Source organism: Aquarana catesbeiana, linkage group LG06 (assembly GCF_042186555.1).
Source record: "Aquarana catesbeiana isolate 2022-GZ linkage group LG06, ASM4218655v1, whole genome shotgun sequence".
Taxonomy (NCBI): Eukaryota; Metazoa; Chordata; class Amphibia; order Anura; family Ranidae; genus Aquarana; species Aquarana catesbeiana.
Window position 1 is genome coordinate 233,668,618 of NC_133329.1, and position 20,088 is coordinate 233,688,705.

The 20,088-nt window shown below is 45.9% G+C and overlaps 1 protein-coding gene across 1 annotated transcript in view; it reads right to left on the minus strand.

Annotated features, from left to right (window-relative positions):
• The window catches only part of FOXK1 (forkhead box K1), a 169,124-nt gene that overhangs the window by 50,466 nt on the left and 98,570 nt on the right, over positions 1–20,088 (minus strand). Inside the window, exon 7 of the mRNA XM_073633057.1 lies at positions 18,018–18,287. Within this exon, the coding sequence (XP_073489158.1) occupies positions 18,018–18,287 (270 nt within the window). The remainder of the gene's footprint in view (positions 1–18,017; positions 18,288–20,088) is intronic.

Genomic DNA, 20,088 nt, shown 5'->3' on the forward strand with positions numbered 1-20,088 from the left:
TTCCCGGGGCTCATCTTCACATAGCCCCACCTCTTGGCCCGACGCCTTTGATTATGTTACACGTCCCGCATTGGATCGGCGTTCTGTCTATCAAAGGCGCCGGGCCAAGAGGTGGAGCTAGGTGACTTGAGCCCTGGGAACACTGGAAGTTCTAATGAAAGCTATTGCAGTGGGCAATTCCACTCTCTGCTGATACGAACAGCTCGCCTCTTTCTCTCCTCTCTCTTCCCCTGGCTGGGAGATTGTGCCGGCGGTGCTCTCATCCTCACCGGGCCCTACTCGGCTGTGGGCTCCATAGCGCCCGCATGGGTCGCTATGGTGGTAGTTCCACCCCTGGTTGCGGTTCACACAGAGACGGCCCCAGAGAATTATGCCACGGAGACTACCCCCAAGTCACAGAGACTGCCATACGTGTCACAGAGAAACTGCCCCCCCCCCCCCCGCCCTCACTTTCTAGGAGAGAGAAGCACCGGTGCTGTAAAAGCAGCTGAAGAGAGACATTTGGAAATGTGAAGGGGAAGGGGGTTTCTGTATGCCAGTTTTCACTAAGTATTCCCAGAGGCTCAAGCAGCTAGGATGTACAGCTGCTTCTCGCTCTGCAAATAAATTTGCTGCCTCCACATGCCCACACAGCAACCACTTTCACTGGCAATGTGTGCACATCATGGGGGTGGAATGTGGGGTGGGGCAGGGAAGACACAGCAGGGATAGGAAGGGAGGTGGAGCAATCTTGCCTCCTCCGTCCTCTTCATGTAGCAGTGTGCTATGCTGATCCAGTGTCTCACTATCTCACCATCTGCACAGCACAGTGCACCCACTCCTGCTCCCAGGCAGAAACTCTCGGGACCAGCAGTGACAGGGGTATTAAAGTGGTTGTAAAGGAAAAAAAAAAAAAAACTATACTTGTGTGCATTGTGCATTGCACAGAGCAGCCCTGATCCTCCACTTCTTGGATCCCGCGAGGGCACTCCTGGCTTCTCCTCTCCTGCTGGTGCCCCAATAAGAAACCAATTCCCATGGGGCACGTATGCCTGCTTGCCTCCGAGCCCCGCTGCTGCACGGACACAGACAGCGGGACTCAGTCCCTCTGCCCAGTTACTGGAGTTGCCAGTGGCTGCCGCTGCTATCAATCAGCCCAATAAGGAGGGAGATAGTGGCAAGAGCCCCTGCTACCGTGCAAATCACTGGATCGGATTGAGCTCAGGTAAGAATAAGGGGGGGGGCTGGGAGGATTCTGCAGCAGAGAAGCAGCATAGAATGCATCAAGGTAGAAAACCTTGAGGCTTTAGAACCACTTTAAAGCACCAGTGGTTATACTGTAACAAATAGCATCTAGTTGAACCAATAAAAAGGGGGGGAATCATACAATCCTGTTTACACAATCCTCTACCCACAGTTGATCCAGAGAAAGGCAAAAAAAAACAAAAAACAAAGCATGAACCAATTTTGCTACAGCAGGGGAAAAAAATCCCTTCCTGATCCCCGAGAGGCAATCAGATATTCCCTGGACCAACTTTACCTACAAGGCCTCTGGCACACGATACTCCTGTTTGAGCATCTACTTTTGAGACTTTTCTTTGTATGTATTTGCGCGTATTATTGCGCATATGCGTTTGAGCGCATTTTCATGCAAACTTATTTTCACGTTCTTGTTCTGCATTATGTAAATGGGTGTTTGCGCACATTTGTGTGTAATTGCGTGTATTTGCACACATTAGTAGTAAATTACTGACCAAAAATGCAGATTTTTTTTTTTTACTTAAGAATGCTCGGCGCTTGTTTATGCACCTGTGTGCATTGGCACATTACAATTAATGGGCTCATTAGCTCACTTAAAAAAAAAATTTAAAAAGCTGCACGGAGCTTTTTCAAGCTGCAGCGTGCAAGAGGCCTTAACCACTTTAATACCAGGTACTTTCTCCCCTTCCTGCCCAGAACAATTTTGAGCTTTCAGTGCTGTTGCACTTTGAATGACAATTGCGCGGTCATACAACACTGTACACAAACTAAATTTTTATCATTTTGTTCTCACAAATAGAGCTTTCTTTTGGTGGTATTTGATCTCCTCTGGGGTTTTTATTTTTTGCTAAACAAACCAAAAAAGACTGACATTTTTGAAAAAAAAAATGTTTTTCTTCGTTTCCGTTATAAAATTTTGTTTCTCCTTCACTGACGGGCACTGATGAGGCGGCACCGATGGGCACTGATGAGGCGGCGCTGATATGTAGAATTGATGGGCACTGACAGGCGGCACTGATGGGTGGCATTGATGGACACTAATAGATGGCACTGATGGGCAGCACTGATTGGGCGGGTACTGACAGGTGTTAATGCTGGGCACTGAGATGGACACTGATTGGCACTATGGTGGGCACTGATTTGCACTTTATTGGGCACTGGCAGGGAGTTATGATGGGGCACTGACTGGGCACCGATTGGCAGCTTATTGGTACATTTGATGGGGGCCGGGCTGATAATCAGTGTGCGGATTATCAGCACAGACCCCCCCTCTGACAGGGAGAGCCGTCGATTGGCTCTCCCTGTCAGTGCGAACTGAGGAATGCCATTTACCAGCACTTCCTGGTTCACGCGATGATCACCTGTGATTGGTCACAGCTGATCACCTGGTAAGAAGCCTCTGTCAGAGGCTTCTTATCACGATCGGAGATGCGGTGTGTCAGACTGACACGCTGCGATCGCCGCACTGTGCGCCGGTATATTATTCTGCTGGACGTCATACGACGCCCAGTCAGGATAACAGAACCACTTCCCGGCCGTCAATCTGTTATAGGTCGTCCGGGAAGTGGTTAATGTTAGTATCCAGTTATATTATGTACCTTCCCTCAGGGCCCGTTTTATGATACACCACTGAGCTGGGCCTATAAAGAGGGCCTGAAGCTGCAGCTCCAATAGCCCATACCTTAATCCGGCCCTGGATAGGGCAACACAAAGCTGGCAAAGAAAGTGGTACTAACAAGGAGGAGCTGGAAGAATATTTTGCAACTAATTAGGTTAAATGACAACAGTTAGGTTAAATGACATCAGTAACATGACTAGGCATAAAAAGGGCATCTTATAGAGTCGGAGTATCTCAGAAGTAAAGATGGGCAGAGGTTCACCAATCTGTAAAAAGCGGTGTTTAAAAATTGTTTAACAATTGCAGAATAATGTTCCTCAATGTAAAATTGCAAAGACTTTAAATATATTATCTACAGCAGGGCTCAAAATTTCAAGTCCTAAGCTACTAGCCAGGCCTTAAGGGTTACTCACCACCAGTTGCCCCACCCCACCTTAACCACACCCCGCAACACTCCCTCATAAATTATTTAATGAAAAGTTACATTTAAAGCGGAGTTCCGGCGTCACTTTTTTTTATTTTTTATTACAAGCATAATGAATTATTAGTATTAAAAACAATTGTGCACGCTGAGAATATATTTTTTTAATACTCACAACTTTGTAATTCTTCTTCTGGCCATTGCCATGATCATTGTGGGCAACTGAAGCCCAATCCACATCTCTTCCAGGAACAGCGATGTAGAGGCGCATGCTGGGTAACCAGCATGCACCTCTCGATCTCGTGCAATTCTCCAGCGGCCGTAGCGCCGATTGTTTCTAAAGTTGCCATAACAACGGGCGGCAACGGAGGAAGGTCCCGCCCCATTGTTATGGCAGCAAAGATAACCATATCTTTGATCAGCCCTAAATCGCGTTATTTCCCGGCAGGAAATGCAAAATGCAAGTGGAAAATTTGAGGGCTGATCTACAGAAAATAATATCAAAAAATTTGGAGAACCTGAAGAAATCTCTGTGCGCAAGGGACAAGGCCGATACCCATGATCTTCAGGCTCTCAGGTGACAGTGCATTAAAAACAGCACGAGTCTGTGATGGACATCATTGCAAGGGCTCAGGAATACTTCTAAAAATCACTGTTTGTGAACAGTTTGCCATGCCATCCAAAAATGCAAGGTAAAGCTCAATCATGCAAAGAAGCCATATCTGAACATAATCCAGAAAAGCTGCCCTGTTCTCTGCATCAAAGCTCATTTAACTTTCCAAGTTTTGTTTGTGGTAGAGCAAAATATAAACAACAAGTGGGCATCGCAGTGCCAACCGCGCAATTGTCAAATAAGGCGACGCAGTGCAGTATTGCAAAAAATGGCCTGGTCATTAAGGGGGAAAACCTCACGGTCCTTAAGTGGTTAAGCAATGCAAAACTTGGCTGTTGGTCAATAGACAACTCAGTCAGCTTCTGGAGCATCGAAACATCCTGTTTAAGAAATCCCTAAGCTGAGGGCATTCCCACCATATATGCAGCATAGAACCTCTCAGTTTGCAATTTCAGAAACATTCTGCGGAGTCATAGTATACAGTCATGGCCGAAATTGTTGGCACTCCGGAAATTTTTCCAGAAAATCAAGTATTTCTCACAGAAAAGTATTGCAGTAACACGTTTTGTTATACACGTTTATTCCCTTTGTATGTATTGGAACAAAACAAAAAAAGGGAGGAAAAAAAGCAAATTGGACATAATGTCACACAAAATTCCAAAAATGGGCTGGTCAAAATTCTTGGGTCTTCCAGCAGGACAATGACCCCAAACATACTTCAAAAAGCACCCAGAAATGGATGGCAACAAAGCGCTGGAGATTTTTAAAGTGGCCATCAATGAGTCCAGATCTAAATCCCTTTGAACACCTGTGGAGAGATCTTAAAATTGCTGTTGGGAAAAGGCGCCCTTCCAATAAGAGAGACCTGGAGCAGTTTGCAAAGAAAGAGTGGTCCAAATTTCCGGGTGAGAGGTGTAAGAAGCTTATTGATGGTTATAGGAAACGACTGATTTCAGTTATTTTTTCCAAAGGGTGTGCAACCAAATATTAAGTTAAGGATGCCAAGAATTTTGACCAGCCCATTTTTGGAGTTTTGTGTGACATTATGTCCAATTTGCTTTTTTTCCCCTCCCTTTTTTTGTTTTGTTCCAATACACACAAAGGGAATAAACGTGTATAGCAAAACATGTGTTACTGCAATACTTTTCTGTGAGAAATACTTGATTTGTAGAAAAATTTCTGGGGTGCCAACAATTTCGGCCATGACTGTACATCATGGCTAGGCGAGTAGGGACCAAGTACCATCTGGTCAGGACTTTAACACTAGCTTCTATCAATGAAACATTCAGGACACCCTTATAGGAAATCTGGAGTCTAGATGACCAAGAGTCCAGATCAACCTTGTCATTAAGGTCCCTCTCCCAAGCCAGCATGTATGGCTGTTCCTGAACCAGGGTGAGCAGCGACTCATGCGTCATAGAAATACCACCTCTTGTACCCTGGTCTTTAGTACACCATTGTTCATAAGCGGTCACCGAGGGGGGAAGATCTCCAGAGGGTCAGAGCATAAAATGTGAGATATTTGGGGGAAAAAAATAGGATTTTTTAAAACAGCTTACCTGTAAAATCCTTTTCTTTCGAAGGACATCACGGGACACAGAGCCACAGTAATTACTGATGGGTTATATAGGTATCACTGGTGATTGGACACTGGCACACCCTATCAGGAAGTTCAACCCCCTATATAATCCCTCCCCCTTGCAGGGATACCTCAGTTTTGTAGCCAAGCAATATAGTGTATTAGAAGAGGGGCGGGACCTCTGTGTCCCGTGATGTCCTTCGAAAGAAAAGGATTTTACAGGTAAGCTGTTTTTAAAAATCCTATTTTCTTTCTCGAACATCACGGGACACAGAGCCACAGTAATTACTGATGGGATGTCCCAGAGCAATGCTACCTGAGGGGGGGGAACCACGACCAAGTAGGGTGCAATCAGACCTGAGGACCCTGTATCGCTGCCTGCAGCACACTACGCCCAAAGGCGATATCCTCATGCCTTCTCACATCCACCTGATAGAATCTGGTGAATGTATGAACTGAAGACCAGGTTGCGGCCTTGCAGATTTGAGCCATAGAGGCCCGGTGATGCACTGCCCAAGAAGCACCAATAGCCCTTGTGGAATGTGCCCTGATCTGAAACGGAGGAATCTTCTGTTTCAAACCTTAAGCTTGAATGATCAACTGTCGAATCCATTTAGAAATGGTAGCTTTTGACGCTGCCTGTCCTCTATTTGGACCCTCTGGCAGCACAAACAAAACATCCGTCTTGCGGATCTGAGTAGTTGCCCCTAGATAGGCCTTAACTGCTCTTACTACATCCAACGAATTTAGAGATCTCTCTTCCGGAGAACAGGGATCTGGAAAAAAGGAAGGTAGAACAATGTCTTGGTTTAAATGAAAATCAGAAACCACCTTCGGTAAAAAACTAGGATGAGGGCGTAGTACCACTCTATCCTTGTGTATAATCAAATAAGGCTCCTTACAGGAAAGAGCTGCTAATTCTGATACTCTTCTAGCAGAAGAGATGGCCACCAGAAAAATTAATTTCCTTGTCAACAAGACCAAAGGAATCTGACTTATTGGTTCAAAAGGCTGTTTCTGTAACACAGCCAGGACCAAATTCAAGTCCCAGGGGTTTAGGGGCGCTTTAACCGGAGGATTAAGACGCATCACCCCCTGCATAAAGTTTCGGACCAAAGAATGCGAAGCAAGTGGCCGCTGAAATAATATTGATAAAGCAGAAACCTGGCCCTTGATGGTACTCAAGGCCAGCTTCATCTCTAATCCCATCTGTAGAAAATCAAGGATTCTACCTATGACATATTTCCTGGGATGCCAACCTCTGGATTCACACCAGGTTATATAAGCCTTCCAGACTCTATGATAAATCATCCTGGAAGCTGGCTTCCTTGCATTAATCAAGGTAGATATGACAGGACCTGAGAGCCCACGACTCTTCAGAACGTGGGTCTCAATAGCCAAACCGTCAAATTTAGCGTTTGTAAGGCAGGATGGAACACTGGACCTTGAGATAACAGGTCTGGGCGTACCGGTAGGGTCCACGGGGAACCCACCGTCATCCTTACTATTTCTGCATACCAAGTCCTTCTGGACCAAGCGGGGGCCACCAGAAGTACCGACTTCCTTTCCTGCCTGATCCTGCGAAGGAGTCGTAGTAGTAGCAGAATAGGCGGGAATGCGTAAATCAGTGAGAACCGATGCCACGGAATCACCAATGCATCCGTCCCGCATGCAAGAGGATCTTTTGTCCTTGCCACAAATCTGTCTATCTTTTTGTTGAATCGGGATGCAAAGAGATCTACATCTGGAACCCCCCATCTTTGGCATATGGCCCAAAAGACATCGGGATGCAGAGACCATTCCCCTGGAAGTAACTGCTGGCGACTTAGATAGTCCGCCTGCCAATTTTCTATTCCCGGGATGAAAACTGCCAATATGCATGGCACATGCATCTCTGCCCAGACTAAGATCTGGTTCACCTCTTTTTGAGCAGCTCGGCTCCGGGTGCCTCCCTGATGATTGACATAAGCCACTGCTGTGGCATTGTCGGACTGGATCCTGACCGGACAACCCTGTAGCCTGATAGTCCAGGATTTTAGAGCTAGATGTATCGCCCGGATCTCCAGAATGTTGATGGGTAAGGTCCTCTCTGTCTTGGACCATACCCCTTGGACCGCAGCCTGTTCCAGAACTGCTCCCCAACCTGACAGACTGGCATCTGTTGTTACCACCGTCCAGGTAACCGGTAGAAAGGATTTCCCCTTCTGCAGGTTTTCGGGTATGAGCCACCAATTGAGGCTCTGACGCACCGCATGCGACAGGTGCATCGGAAAGTCTAATGCCTGAACCTTCTTGTTCCAGGTCGACAGAATACTGTGTTGCAGCATTCTTGAGTGAAACTGAGCATAGGGAACTGCTTCGAATGAAGACACCATCTTCCCTAGTAGCCTCATACAAAGGCGGACTGAGGGACCCTTCTTGGTCCTTACTGTCAGAATCAGCTCTCTCAAAGCAGTGATCTTTGCCTGGGGTAGAAATATTTTCTCCTGGCTTGTATCTATAATCAGACCTAAATACTCCAGTCTTCTTACTGGTTTTAGGAAAGACTTTTCCAAGTTGAGGATCCAACCCAGGTGTTCTAGATACCCGACTGTGGTCCTCAAGTTTCCATTCAAAGAGGCTATCGACCGGTCTATCAAGAGCAGGTCGTCTAGGTATGCTATGACAGCTATACCCTGAGCCCTTAATCTGGCCAGCGGAGGAGCCAAGATCTTTGTGAACACTCGAGGTGCAGTGGCTATCCCGAAAGGCAGAGCCACAAACTGGAAATGGCGCCCTCCTACCTCGAAGCGCAGAAACTTCTGATGAGCAGGAAAAAATGGGCACATGCAGATATGCATCTCTGATGTCTATTGATGCCAGAAATTCTCCTCCCTGCAGGGTGGGAACTACTGTTCGAATTGATTCCATGCGGAAGGATTGAATCCTTAGGAATCGGTTCAGATCCCTTAAGTCCAGAATGGGTCTGACATCCCCATTTGGCTTTTGGACCGTAAAAAGGTTGGAATAGAAGCCCAATCCCTGGTCCTTTGCGGGAACTATCATAATGACCTCCTGCGACAAAAGTCGCTCTAACGATAGAAGGAGCGACTGCTTCTTCTCTGGGTCTCTGGGAACATTTGATCTGAGGAACCGAGGAGAGGGGAATTCCTGAAACTCCAGCTTGTACCCTAAGGTTACCGTGGAGATTACCCATCTGTCCTGGAAGTCCTCCTGCCAGAGCTCTGAGAACTGTCGCAATCTTCCCCCTACTCGAGTGAGCGGGGGCGCCCCCTCATGCAGAGGTCTTAGTGTTTTGCCTAGTAGGCTTCTTTCCCCAGGACTTCTTTTGTCCCTGGGGTTGACTCTTGTCTCTGGACCCCGATGGAGGCGGCCGTCGAGACTGCCTGGAGCCTGAAGCCCCCGGCGCTGGGGAAAGAGTCCGTTTGAAAGAGGGACGCTTACACTTCTTCTTGACAGGTAAGAGAGTGCTTTTCCCACAAGAGATTCTCTTGATATAGTTATCCAAGTCCTCTCCAAACAACCTTGCACCACGAAATGGAAACCCAGCCAGTAGCTTCTTACATGGTGCTTCGGCTGACCAATTTTTCAACCATAGGATTCTACGTATATGCACCAACCCCAGTGAAAGACGGGAGGTTTGCACGATAGAATCTCTAATGGCGTCAACCACAAAGCATTAGGCCGCTGGAAGGTTAGCAAACCCCTGGGCCTGCTGTTCAGGTAATACTTTGATGACCTGCTTAACATGGTCTCTTAAGTATTGACAGACTCCAATCGCTGCTACTGCAGGTTGGGCCACTGATCCTGCTAAGGAGAAAACATCCTTCAATAGGGATTCCATCCTTTTATCTACAGGATCCCTGAGCATCTGAGCATTGTCTACAGGACAAGTCAGGCTATTATTTACGGAGGAAATGGCGGCATCAATAGCCGGTATTCCCCACATTTTAATAAACTTTTCTTCCATCGGATAAGGTGTTGAAAACTTTCTCGGCGGAAAAAAACGTTTGTCTGGTTGATCCCACTCAGAATAAATAAGCTTTTCAAGTAAAGTATGAACAGGAAAAGCATGTGCTGCTTGGAAAGGTTTCAGTGACCCCAAAGCAGAAGAGGATTCTTTAGCAGTTTCAGGTATGGGCAACTTAAATGTGGAGCGGACCAATCCAGTGAGGATCTGCACTAAGACTTTCTCCTCTTGGGAAGTCGCAGAGGGTCCCTCTCCACCTGAATCCTCCGAAGAGGAATCATCCATCCCATCCCGATCCTCTGAAAGGGATTCATCTCCTTTATCCCAGAGCTCCTCTGTCTGAGGGTCTTGGGGAACAGAGGAAAGCCTAGTGCGTTTTCTTCCACTGAGTGAAGACGTAATCACGGCCATTAATCTTTCCTCTAGACCATTAATGGTTGAGGAAAAAACCTCTTGTGTAATATATACAGGGGCTGAAGTGCCAGAAGCAGGTGTAGCCCCTGACCCCGATGGCTCTCCCTGGCTAGCCGTCCCTGGCCCATCTTTAGGGGGGGAGGATGCTGCCGACAGGGGGCCCTCAGAACCTGAACGAGATCCCCTAGTGTCTCTGGTTCCTGGGGTGCTTGAACCTCTTCTACCCATAGTGCAAAGCAACAAGGTGTGAGGTATACAAATGAACACTGCCCGCTGAGCGATGTAGTCTGGCTAAAAGCCTTGCTACCCAATGCTCAGTCTGGTGTTACTTCAGTAAATGCTGCCTAGGAGAATGCCTGTGTCCCACCTTACATGCGACCGTCAGCTCTGTGTCTCTCAGAAGGCTGAGTGCACCTGTACAGAGTGCCTTTAATAGCCTGCAGCTGGCCTGAGTGGGAGTCTAAGCACTCTGTGCTGACGTCCCGCTCCCTCCTCTACCGCCCCCCTCGAGTTTTGAAAAAAACGAGCGCTTCCCGCGCTGCCGACTCTCCTGTCATGCTTCCGGAGAAAGGCTGGGGATGGGGGGGGGGGAAGGAGGGAGGCTGGTAACAAGATCTGCCTGAACGGCTATCTTGAGAGATGGTGGCCATTAGGCCGCAGAGCCCGGGTGGTATAACCACTTTCTAGACCCCTGTGGCCCCTCTCTAGCCTGGGGAGAACATTCAAACATGAGAAATCCCCCTTTCCACCTTACCTGTTTGCAGCCTGCTTGAGACGCTGGGACATAAACAGCGATTACAACACCTGAGACAGAGTCAGCATGTGTAGGTTTGTGCTCTTGGCAGCCCCCGGTGGTCACAATAGGCATAGCATGCATTTACCGTAAAGGAGAAAAGCCACTAGAACTCAAAAATTCTGTGGAATCTCCTCTTACCTTATCCAGCCGCAGGGTGCTGTTTACACAGACCCAATCTTCACCTCTCACGGTGGGCTCCGTTTAAAAAAACCGTCAGAGACTGGGGCCCCCATCAGTAGGGGGATCCAACAGTTCTGGGACCGTAAAGCGCCTCGCCAGAAATTAGGAAGTTTAAAGCCATTTTCTGATCTGCGGGGTCCAGCTCTCTAAAAAGAGAAGCATTACGGGTAAAACCTCGTTTCTTCGGACACGAGGCCTGGGTACCATTCAATTCGGCCATGAAAAGACACTTTGAATGGATCCGGTTCGCCTGGCTTGTCCCAGTATAGGATCTTAGGATATTCCCTTTGGAGCTCAGCACAGGACATCTTTACACGTCCATCACCTAAGACACTGGCGTAAAAACTGAGGTATCCCTGCAAGGGGGAGGGATTATATAGGGGGTTGAACTTCCTGATAGGGTGTGCCAGTGTCCAATCACCAGTGATACCTATATAACCCATCAGTAATTACTGTGGCTCTGTGTCCCGTGATGTTCGAGAAAGAAAATGGAACTTCTCCGAAGAAGGCATCTCTAAGATGGAACAAAAATGAGATAAGGTAAAAGGCAGTGGTGTATGAAAAAGTGACCGATGGGGTGCAGACCTTTGTCTGTCTACCACTTAAATGCCCTAATATCCATAACCAAAGAAAATCAGGATTATGAAATGTGTGCAAATAGGGTATATGCAGAGATCAGCAAAAGAATTGAGCCTCAAGCGATCCCAGAGAGCCAGAGAAACGGATAATGTGGGTGATTGTATTAAGATTCTATCCTTAAGGGGACGCCACAGTAAATAATCAATTTTATAGGATGAGACAGCTTGCTGCTCCAGCTGTACCCAGTCCGGCCTCTCGTGGCGAGAAACAAACAATAGACAATTGCATCAATTGTGCTGCCTGTAGTACCCATAGAAATCAGGGACACCCAAACCCCCTTTAGAGCTAGGCGTGTACAAGGTAGCGCAAGCTAGTCTAGGACCCTTTGAACTTCAGATAAAATTTCAGCACTTTAGTTTGAAAGTGCAAAAGATCCATCCTGGGAGACAGAAACTCGTAATGACCAGAACAAATAGAGGAGTTTAGGTAAAAGTAATTTTGACTGCGTGGATCTTATCCAGCCACGGGAGATCGTAAAGGGCCCAACCACAAAGCAACCGCTCCAAACGCTTATAGCATGAAGGATAATTATCTGTGTACAACGACGAGTAAGAGGGAGAAAGACTAACTCCTAGGTATGGGAGAGCTTCTTCATGTCATTGAAAAGGGAAAGAGTCTTGAAGGTGCGCATACAATGATGGAGGAACATTATTATTCATAGCAGAGGACTTTGTCTCGTTTACCTAAGCCCAGATACCTTACCGAAATCATGTAATATTCAGAATCGAGGTAAGGGGGAGGTTACAAACAACATATCGTCCGCAAATGGTGCACACTTGTGTACACGAGATCCGCAGGACACCCCTTTAATATTTGGATCATCCCAAATAGCTACAGTTTCTAGCACAATAGCGAAAAGCAACGGGGATAAGGGGCAACACTGACGTGTGCCACGTCTAATAGCAATGGAGTCGGAATGGTATCCCATTAGTCTAACCTTAGCTTGTGGCTGAGAGTATAGTGCACCCAGGATTCGCAAGAAGAGCGGGCCAAATCCCCATGACTTCAAGACCTGAAACATGTATGTCCAAGAGACCGAGTCAAATGCCTTCTGCAAATCAACAAACAAGAGAAGGCCTTCCAGAGGGGGACCTCCAGCCCAACCTGACTGCAGAAGGGAAATAATATCCACTGCTCTCCTGATCTGATCCGGCCCCTGGCCACCCGGTATGAAGCCCACCTCATCCTTATGGACAAAGGAACTGATGAAGAATGACAATCTCTTAGCCAGAACTTTTGTAAACAATTTAGGATAGTTGTCAATAAGCGAAATAGGACAATAAATTGTCAACCTCTCCAAGATCCTTATTAGGTTTTGGAACTACTAAGATGTATGCCATATAAGAGGAGTCCAATGGCATTAAAATACTCCACCAAGGGAAGGACCAGGGTATATTGAAATTTACGATAAAATAGAGCTGGGAAACCATCAGGCCCCGGGCAGAACCAGTTTTTGAAGATTTAATAGCAGCCAGAACCTCCTGTGCCATAAAAGGGGCCTCTATACATTTTCTATTAGCCACAGATATTTTAGGGAGCGATATGCCCTCCAAGCATTGAGTACAAGCCTGGGGATCTTCACCACCCGGAGCCTTTTACAAGAAAGAATAAAAATTCCTAAAGGCCTCCAACAATTTACAGGGGTCCTGAGAATACATGCCATCAGAGCAGCGGACCTTAGGGACTGCATAGGTTCGAATACGAGGATTGAGTTTATGGACGAGTAAGGAGCCAATCTTCTCTTTGTGCATATAGAATTTAGTAGAAGTCCAACGAACACTCTCCTCCACTTTCATTGTCAGGGCCAAGTTCAGTTCTAACGGGACCTGCTCAGCTCGTTGAAGCAGGGATAGGTCCTGGGTACGTTTGTGATGTTTAAACAGAGGTCAAAGCTAATTTAAAATGGTCTGTTGCAAAGTGTAAAACTTTTTTTTTTGGTCAGATTGAAATGTGACATGCTTTTTGGCAACTATGGACGTAGCGTCCCTCAAACTAAGAAGGAGTGGGACATTTTGGCTTGTTATCAACGCTCAGTTCAAAAGCCTGCATCTCTGATGGTATAGGGGGACATTAGTGCAGCCCTCAAATTTTCCACTCGCCTACTCGCATTTTGCGAGTGGAAAATGAGGGTTGGCGAGGAGCACCGCCGTTAGGCGGGGATGAATGGCAGCCATTCTCCCAGAGGAAAAGAGCGTTGAGGAACAGAGAGGGTGGCCGGATCATTATAGCGGAAGAGAGCATGGAGGAAGAGGAGAGGTGGCTTGATCACAGTGCCGGGTTTGCCCGCTGTAACAGCTTACATTACAATTGCAGTTTGCGCGCCGTCACACACAGCCCCTCCCTCCTGACCCAGCACCTGTGAAAGACAGAATGCCGGTCCAATGCCAGGGCGTGTTCTGTCTGTTACAGGTGCGAGGTCAAGAGGGCGGGGCTGTGTGTGTGACAGCACGGACTGCAATTGTTATATAAGCTATTACAGCGGGCAAACCCCGCTCTGTGATCTAGCCGACTCTCCTCTTCCTCCACGCTGTCTTCCGCTATAATGATCCGGCCGCCCCCTCTGCACTGGTGAGGCTGCAATGATGGACACAGGTGAGGCTGCAATGATGGACACAGGTGAGGCTGCAATGATGGACACAGGTGAGGCTGCACGAGTGAGGCTGCAATGATGGACACAGGTGAGGCTGCACGAGTGAGGCTGCAATGATGGACACAGGTGAGGCTGCACGAGTGAGGCTGCAATGATGGACACAGGTAAGGCTGCACGGGTGAGGCTGCAATGATGGACACGGGTGAGGCTGCAATGATGGACACTGGTGAGGCTGCAATGATGGACACTGGTGAGGCTGCAATGATGGACACTGGTGAGGCTGCAATGATGGACACTGGTGAGGCTGCAATGATGGACACTGGTGAGGCTGCAATGATGGACACTGGTGAGGCTGCAATGATGGACACTGGTGAGGCTGCAATGATGGACACTGGTGAGGCTGCAATGATGGACACTGGTGAGGCTGCAATGATGGACACTGGTGAGGCTGCAATGATGGACACTGGTGAGGCTGCAATGATGGACACTGGTGAGGCTGCAATGATGGACACTGGTGAGGCTGCAATGATGGACACTGGTGAGGCTGCAATGATGGACACTGGTGAGGCTGCAATGATGGACACTGGTGAGGCTGCAATAATGGACACTGGTGAGGCTGCAATAATGGACACTGGTGAGGCTGCAATAATGGACACTGGTGAGGCTGCAATAATGGACACTGGTGAGGCTGCAATAATGGACACTGGTGAGGCTGCAATGATAGACACTGGTAAGGCTGCAATGAAGGACATGGGTGAGGCTGCAATGATGGACATGGGTGAGGCTGCATGGGTGAGGCTGCAATGATGGAAACTGGTGAGGCTGCAATGATGGACACTGGTGAGGCTGCAATGATGGACACTGGTGAGGCTGCAATGATGGACACTGGTGAGGCTGCAATGATGGACACTGGTGAGGCTGCAATGATGGACACTGGTGAGGCTGCAATGATGGACACTGGTGAGGCTGCAATGATGGACACTGGTGAGGCTGCACGGGTAAGGCTGCAATGAAGGACATGGGTGAGGCTGCAATGATGGACACTGGTGAGGCTGCAATGATGGACACGGGTGAGGCTGTGTTAGTGGGCACTGGTCACGCTGCATTGATGGGCACGGATGAGGCTGCATTGATGGGCACGGGTGATAAAGTTGTTGTTAATATTTGTGTAACTTAATTCTGCATAAAACATTTAAGTGTCATTTCATGAGAATTTATGAGGTCGTGTATAGGACTTGAAATTTTGGGCCCTGCATTAGTGCATATGGCATGGGCAGCTTGCACATCTGGAAAGGCACCGCCAATGCTAAATGATGCAGCCAGGTTTTAGAGCAGCATATGCTCCCATCCAGACGTCTTTATCAGGAAAGCCTTGCATATTTAACCACTTGCTTACTGGGCACTTAAACCCCCCTCCTATCCAGACCAATTTTCAGCTTTCAGTGCTGTCGCACTTTGAATGACAATTGCGTGGACATACAACACTGTACCCAAATGAAATTTTTATCATTTTTTTCCCACAAATTGAGCTCTCTTTTGGTGGTATTTGATCATCTCTGCAGTTTTTATTTTTTGTTAAAAAAATGTAAAACGACCAAATTTTTTTTTAATTTTTTTTTTTTTAAATATTTTGTTATAAAATTTTTAAAAAGGTAATTTTTCTCCTTCATTGATGTAAGCTGATGAGGCGGCACTGATGGGCACTGATAGGTAGCAGTGATGGGCACTGATGGGTGGCAGTGATGGGCACTGATGGGTGGCAATAATGGGCACTGATGGGTGGCAATAATGGGCACTGATGGGTGGCAATAATGGGCACTGATGGGTGGCAATAATGGGCACTGATGGGTGGCAATAATGGGCACTGATGGGTGGCAATAATGGGCACTGATGGGTGGCAATAATGGGCACTGATGGGTGGCAATAATGGGCACTGATCTGGTACACTGATAGGCAACACTGCTAGGTGGCACTGATTGGCAACACTGCTAGGTGGCACTGATTGGCAACACTGCTAGGTGGCACTGATTGGCAACACTGCTAGGTGGCACTGATTGGCAACATTGGTGGGCATTGATAGGTGGCACTTGTGGGCATTCATAGGTGGCACTGGTGGCACGTATGAGGCATTATTGCCTTCCTCCTCTTCGGGACCGATGTCCCTTGCTGATGAGCCGGTGATTGGCTTTTTTTTCACCTCGCACTGTCAGCGCGAGAAAAAAAAAAAAAACGATCACAGAGCTTTTATTTTGATCATGTGATCAGCTGTCATTGGCTGACAGCTGATCACATGGTAAGGGGCCGGGACCGGTGATCACAGACTCAGTGACTCGGTGATCACAGCGCGCTTTGTAGGGCGCGTGCACAGGAGAGGCCGTTACATGCCGGCCTCCCGGGAATTCAGGTCCACGCTGTAGCCGTCATTCGGCTATAGCGCGGATGTCAACTGGTTAAGCAGAACAACACTAAACCGCACACTGCATCTGACAACAGCATGGCTTCGTAGTAGATCAGTCCAGGTGCTTAACTGGCCTGCCTGCAGTCCAGACCTTTTACCAACTGAAAATATTTGGTGCATCTTGAAACAAAAAATACGACAAAGAAGTAGTTATAATCCTACATCAGGCAAGAATGGGGCAACATTCCTCTCCCAAAACTCCAGCAACTGGTCTCCTCAGTTCCCTGTTTACAGAGTGTTGTTAAAAGAAGAGGGGATGCTATACTGAGGTAAACCTAACCCTTGCTTAAGTCTTTTGAGACATGCTGCTGCCATGAATTTCAAAATTACTTTTTTTTTTTTAATTATGTTACATTTTCACAGTTAAAACATTTGATATTTTTTTCTATTGTGAATAAAAATATGGGTTTATGCGATTTGCAAATCACTGCATCACTGCATTCTGTTTTTATGTTGATTTTAAACAGGGTCCCAACTTTTTTTTTTAAATTGGGGTTATAAAGTCATCAAGTGTTATGTTTGTGGATGTTTGTGGAGACTTAAATGAATTTCTTTATGAACAGAGCAAAGTGGGTATTACAAGTATTATTCCACAGAACCTTACTTGAAATACAAACAGCAATAAATTGAATTTGAACGATAGCTACATTCCACTGTTCCCAACGACCATAGAGATGACAACATTTTGGAGAAGAAAATGAAGAACAAATACAGGGAAAAGTGTCCAGGCATGTGTACCCTTATTTAGTCGATGCACTACTGTATAAACTTAATTTCTCAATGGATAGCCATACCTGGCTCACTAAAAGTAAGCAGTGCAAACAACTTTAAACAGATTTTTTAACATGTCTAACAAAACCTCTGCGCATCTGTGAAATGATCTTTCACTATTATGTAGAAACGGGATTGGTGCAAGCTTGCCAACTTATACCACCAAACAAGTTAAACAGAACACTGCAACAGGTCCATATGGTATTTTACTCAAACAAGGAAAAGAAAATCTTTTACTGCCCAGTCATAGATCTGAAAATAGCTTTGCACATTTCAGGCTTGGTTCACACTTGTGCGATGCGGGAAACACTGCGAATCCAGTGCGGGTTCCTGCATCGCACCTGAATTGCCAGCGTTTCACACTGCCCTCTGTGAACCGCAGCGGGTGTCAATACAAAGTTAATGACACCCCCCAGATCGGTTCACAGATCGTGCGAACTGTGAATTTGAACAGGAATCGGATCACATGAGTGTGAACACCTATGCGATCTGATTCCAGTGTGGACCAAAAAAAGGGTCCTGCACCATTTTGGTCCGAATGCAATGCAAATTCAGCCATACAAACGGTATGGCTGAATTCCCTTTGCACAGACATTGCATGTGATCTGCACAGCAATGCGGTGCGAATCACGTGCGAGGTCAGACATCGCTATAGTGTGAATCTCAAAGAATCACAGTTAAAACTAATAAACACATTAGAAAACAATTAAAAAAATCCTATTTACTAACCTCTGGTAGAAACACCACAATCCATTACTCTTCCATGTACCTCACTAATAGGTCTTTGGTTTGCAGTAATGTATCCATTTGCAGAATTGGTGGGTGTTGTTACTACTTGAACCATAGTGACTGTGGGAACCTGCTGCACAACATGTATAGCATGACTTGTGGGCTGTGAGGTCATGATTGAAGCAGACATGTAGGTCAAAGGCTTTGCCACAAAACTTGCAGTCTGTGCAGGTTTGGCCATAATGAGTGGCTGAGCACTCACTGGGGAACCTGAAATTGAGAAAATTATTGAGTACGTTACTGGAATAAGCTTTTCTCATTCTGAACCCCACAAATAAAACACAATGATCACGGTTTAAAACAAAAGCATTCCTGTTTCTTTCAGAGTAGATATGTACAAATGATGTACACAAAACGTGTGCCTTCCTCTGTTCTAACATATATTGGTGTGTGAGAAAATGAAAAAAGTCAGAATCCTCATCGTGGAGTCAAAATCTTAAAAACAACTACAGTAAAGTGATTGAAAAGCAAAATTTTTTATAAAAACAAAATATATAAAAATAAAAAAAAGGTGTAGCACTCCTAAACATAAAATATGTAACACCCCTTAACAATTATAAAGTGATCCAGTGCAATTATATCATATGTGCAAATAGCAAAAACAAGTGCAGCGCTCCTTTAAGCACTCTAAATAATAATGATCCCTATCTGTGTTAGCAAAATAAAGTGAAAATCCATCAAATGCGCAATCCAATAGAGTCCATATATAGACCAATCAAAAGATCTGACTGTGCTGTACAATCCTGGTGTGTGTACACATGCAGATCCACATGCAGATCCTCCACATGAAACAATCAAGTGAAATCAGTCATCATCCACAATATTTATTGCTCCACCACCTCTGTGCCCCTTTCAGGTAGAATGTCACCTCTTTTGGTGTACCTGCTTTTAAACCACCCTTCTTTTAATAACCCATACGTACAAAGAAACCAAAACAAATAAGTTCATAAATTAAGTTATGTGTAATAAAATGGAATGACACAGGTACTGAACACATGAAGAAAGGGAGGTGCAAAAAGGCATGGAAAGCCAAGACACCAGCTGAAATTTATCAGTAATGAGAAAGCAATCCTGCCCCTTGTCAGTGCAAATTAATATCAGCTGGTTCAGTCTAAACTGATGACCTATATAAAAAGGTGTCTCATTACCATGGTGTCAGAAATATCTCATGATGGGTAAAAGCAAAGAGCTGTCTCAAGACCTTCGCAACCTTATTGTTGCAAAACGTACTGATGGCATTGGTTATAGAAGGATTTCTAAACTTCTGAATGCTCTAGTGAGCACTGTTGGAGCCATAATCCAGAAGTGGAAAGAACAATCCATTTTATTGCACAGAACTTATTTGTTTTGGTTTGGTTTCTAAGTATGTATGGATTGCATGGGTTGTTACTGACATGCAATGAACATTTCATGTCAATAGCACCTTTAGAAATATATTTACCTAGAAAAATGGTGACGTGTTCAATACTTATTTTACCTGCTGTGAGAGCATTTTTATGCTTCAAAGTTTTAATAAAAAGATGATGAGCACTATAGAGTTTTTCCCTGTTTTATGAGCCCACCTCATGATATGCTGTATGCGGGAGTCTGGAGGAGACCGTAGGAGCTGTATTATAGTGGAGTGAATGAAATCGCCAGTAAAAAAAATAAATAAAATCAAGCTCAGATTGACCTTACTTCAGGGCTTGACAAAAAAAAAAAAAAAGTTAGGAGCCAGCTTTTTTTTTTTTAACAAAACATTATTTTCAGCAGCAATGCCCATTCTCTTATGTAGCCCTGATGTGCATCTCTGCAGATGCACGACAAATGTGTACAAAGGGAGGTGCCAGTATGTGAAGAAGCAAAAAAAAAAAAAAAAATTAGCTCTGCTGTGGGTAAGCAGAAAAGCTAAAGTCTTTTTTTTTGTTTGTTTGTTTTTAGAGGTTAACCAATTCAGTACTAGGCACTTTCACCCCCTTCCTGCCCAAGTCAATTTTCAGCCTTCAGCAATGTCAAACTTTGAATGACAATT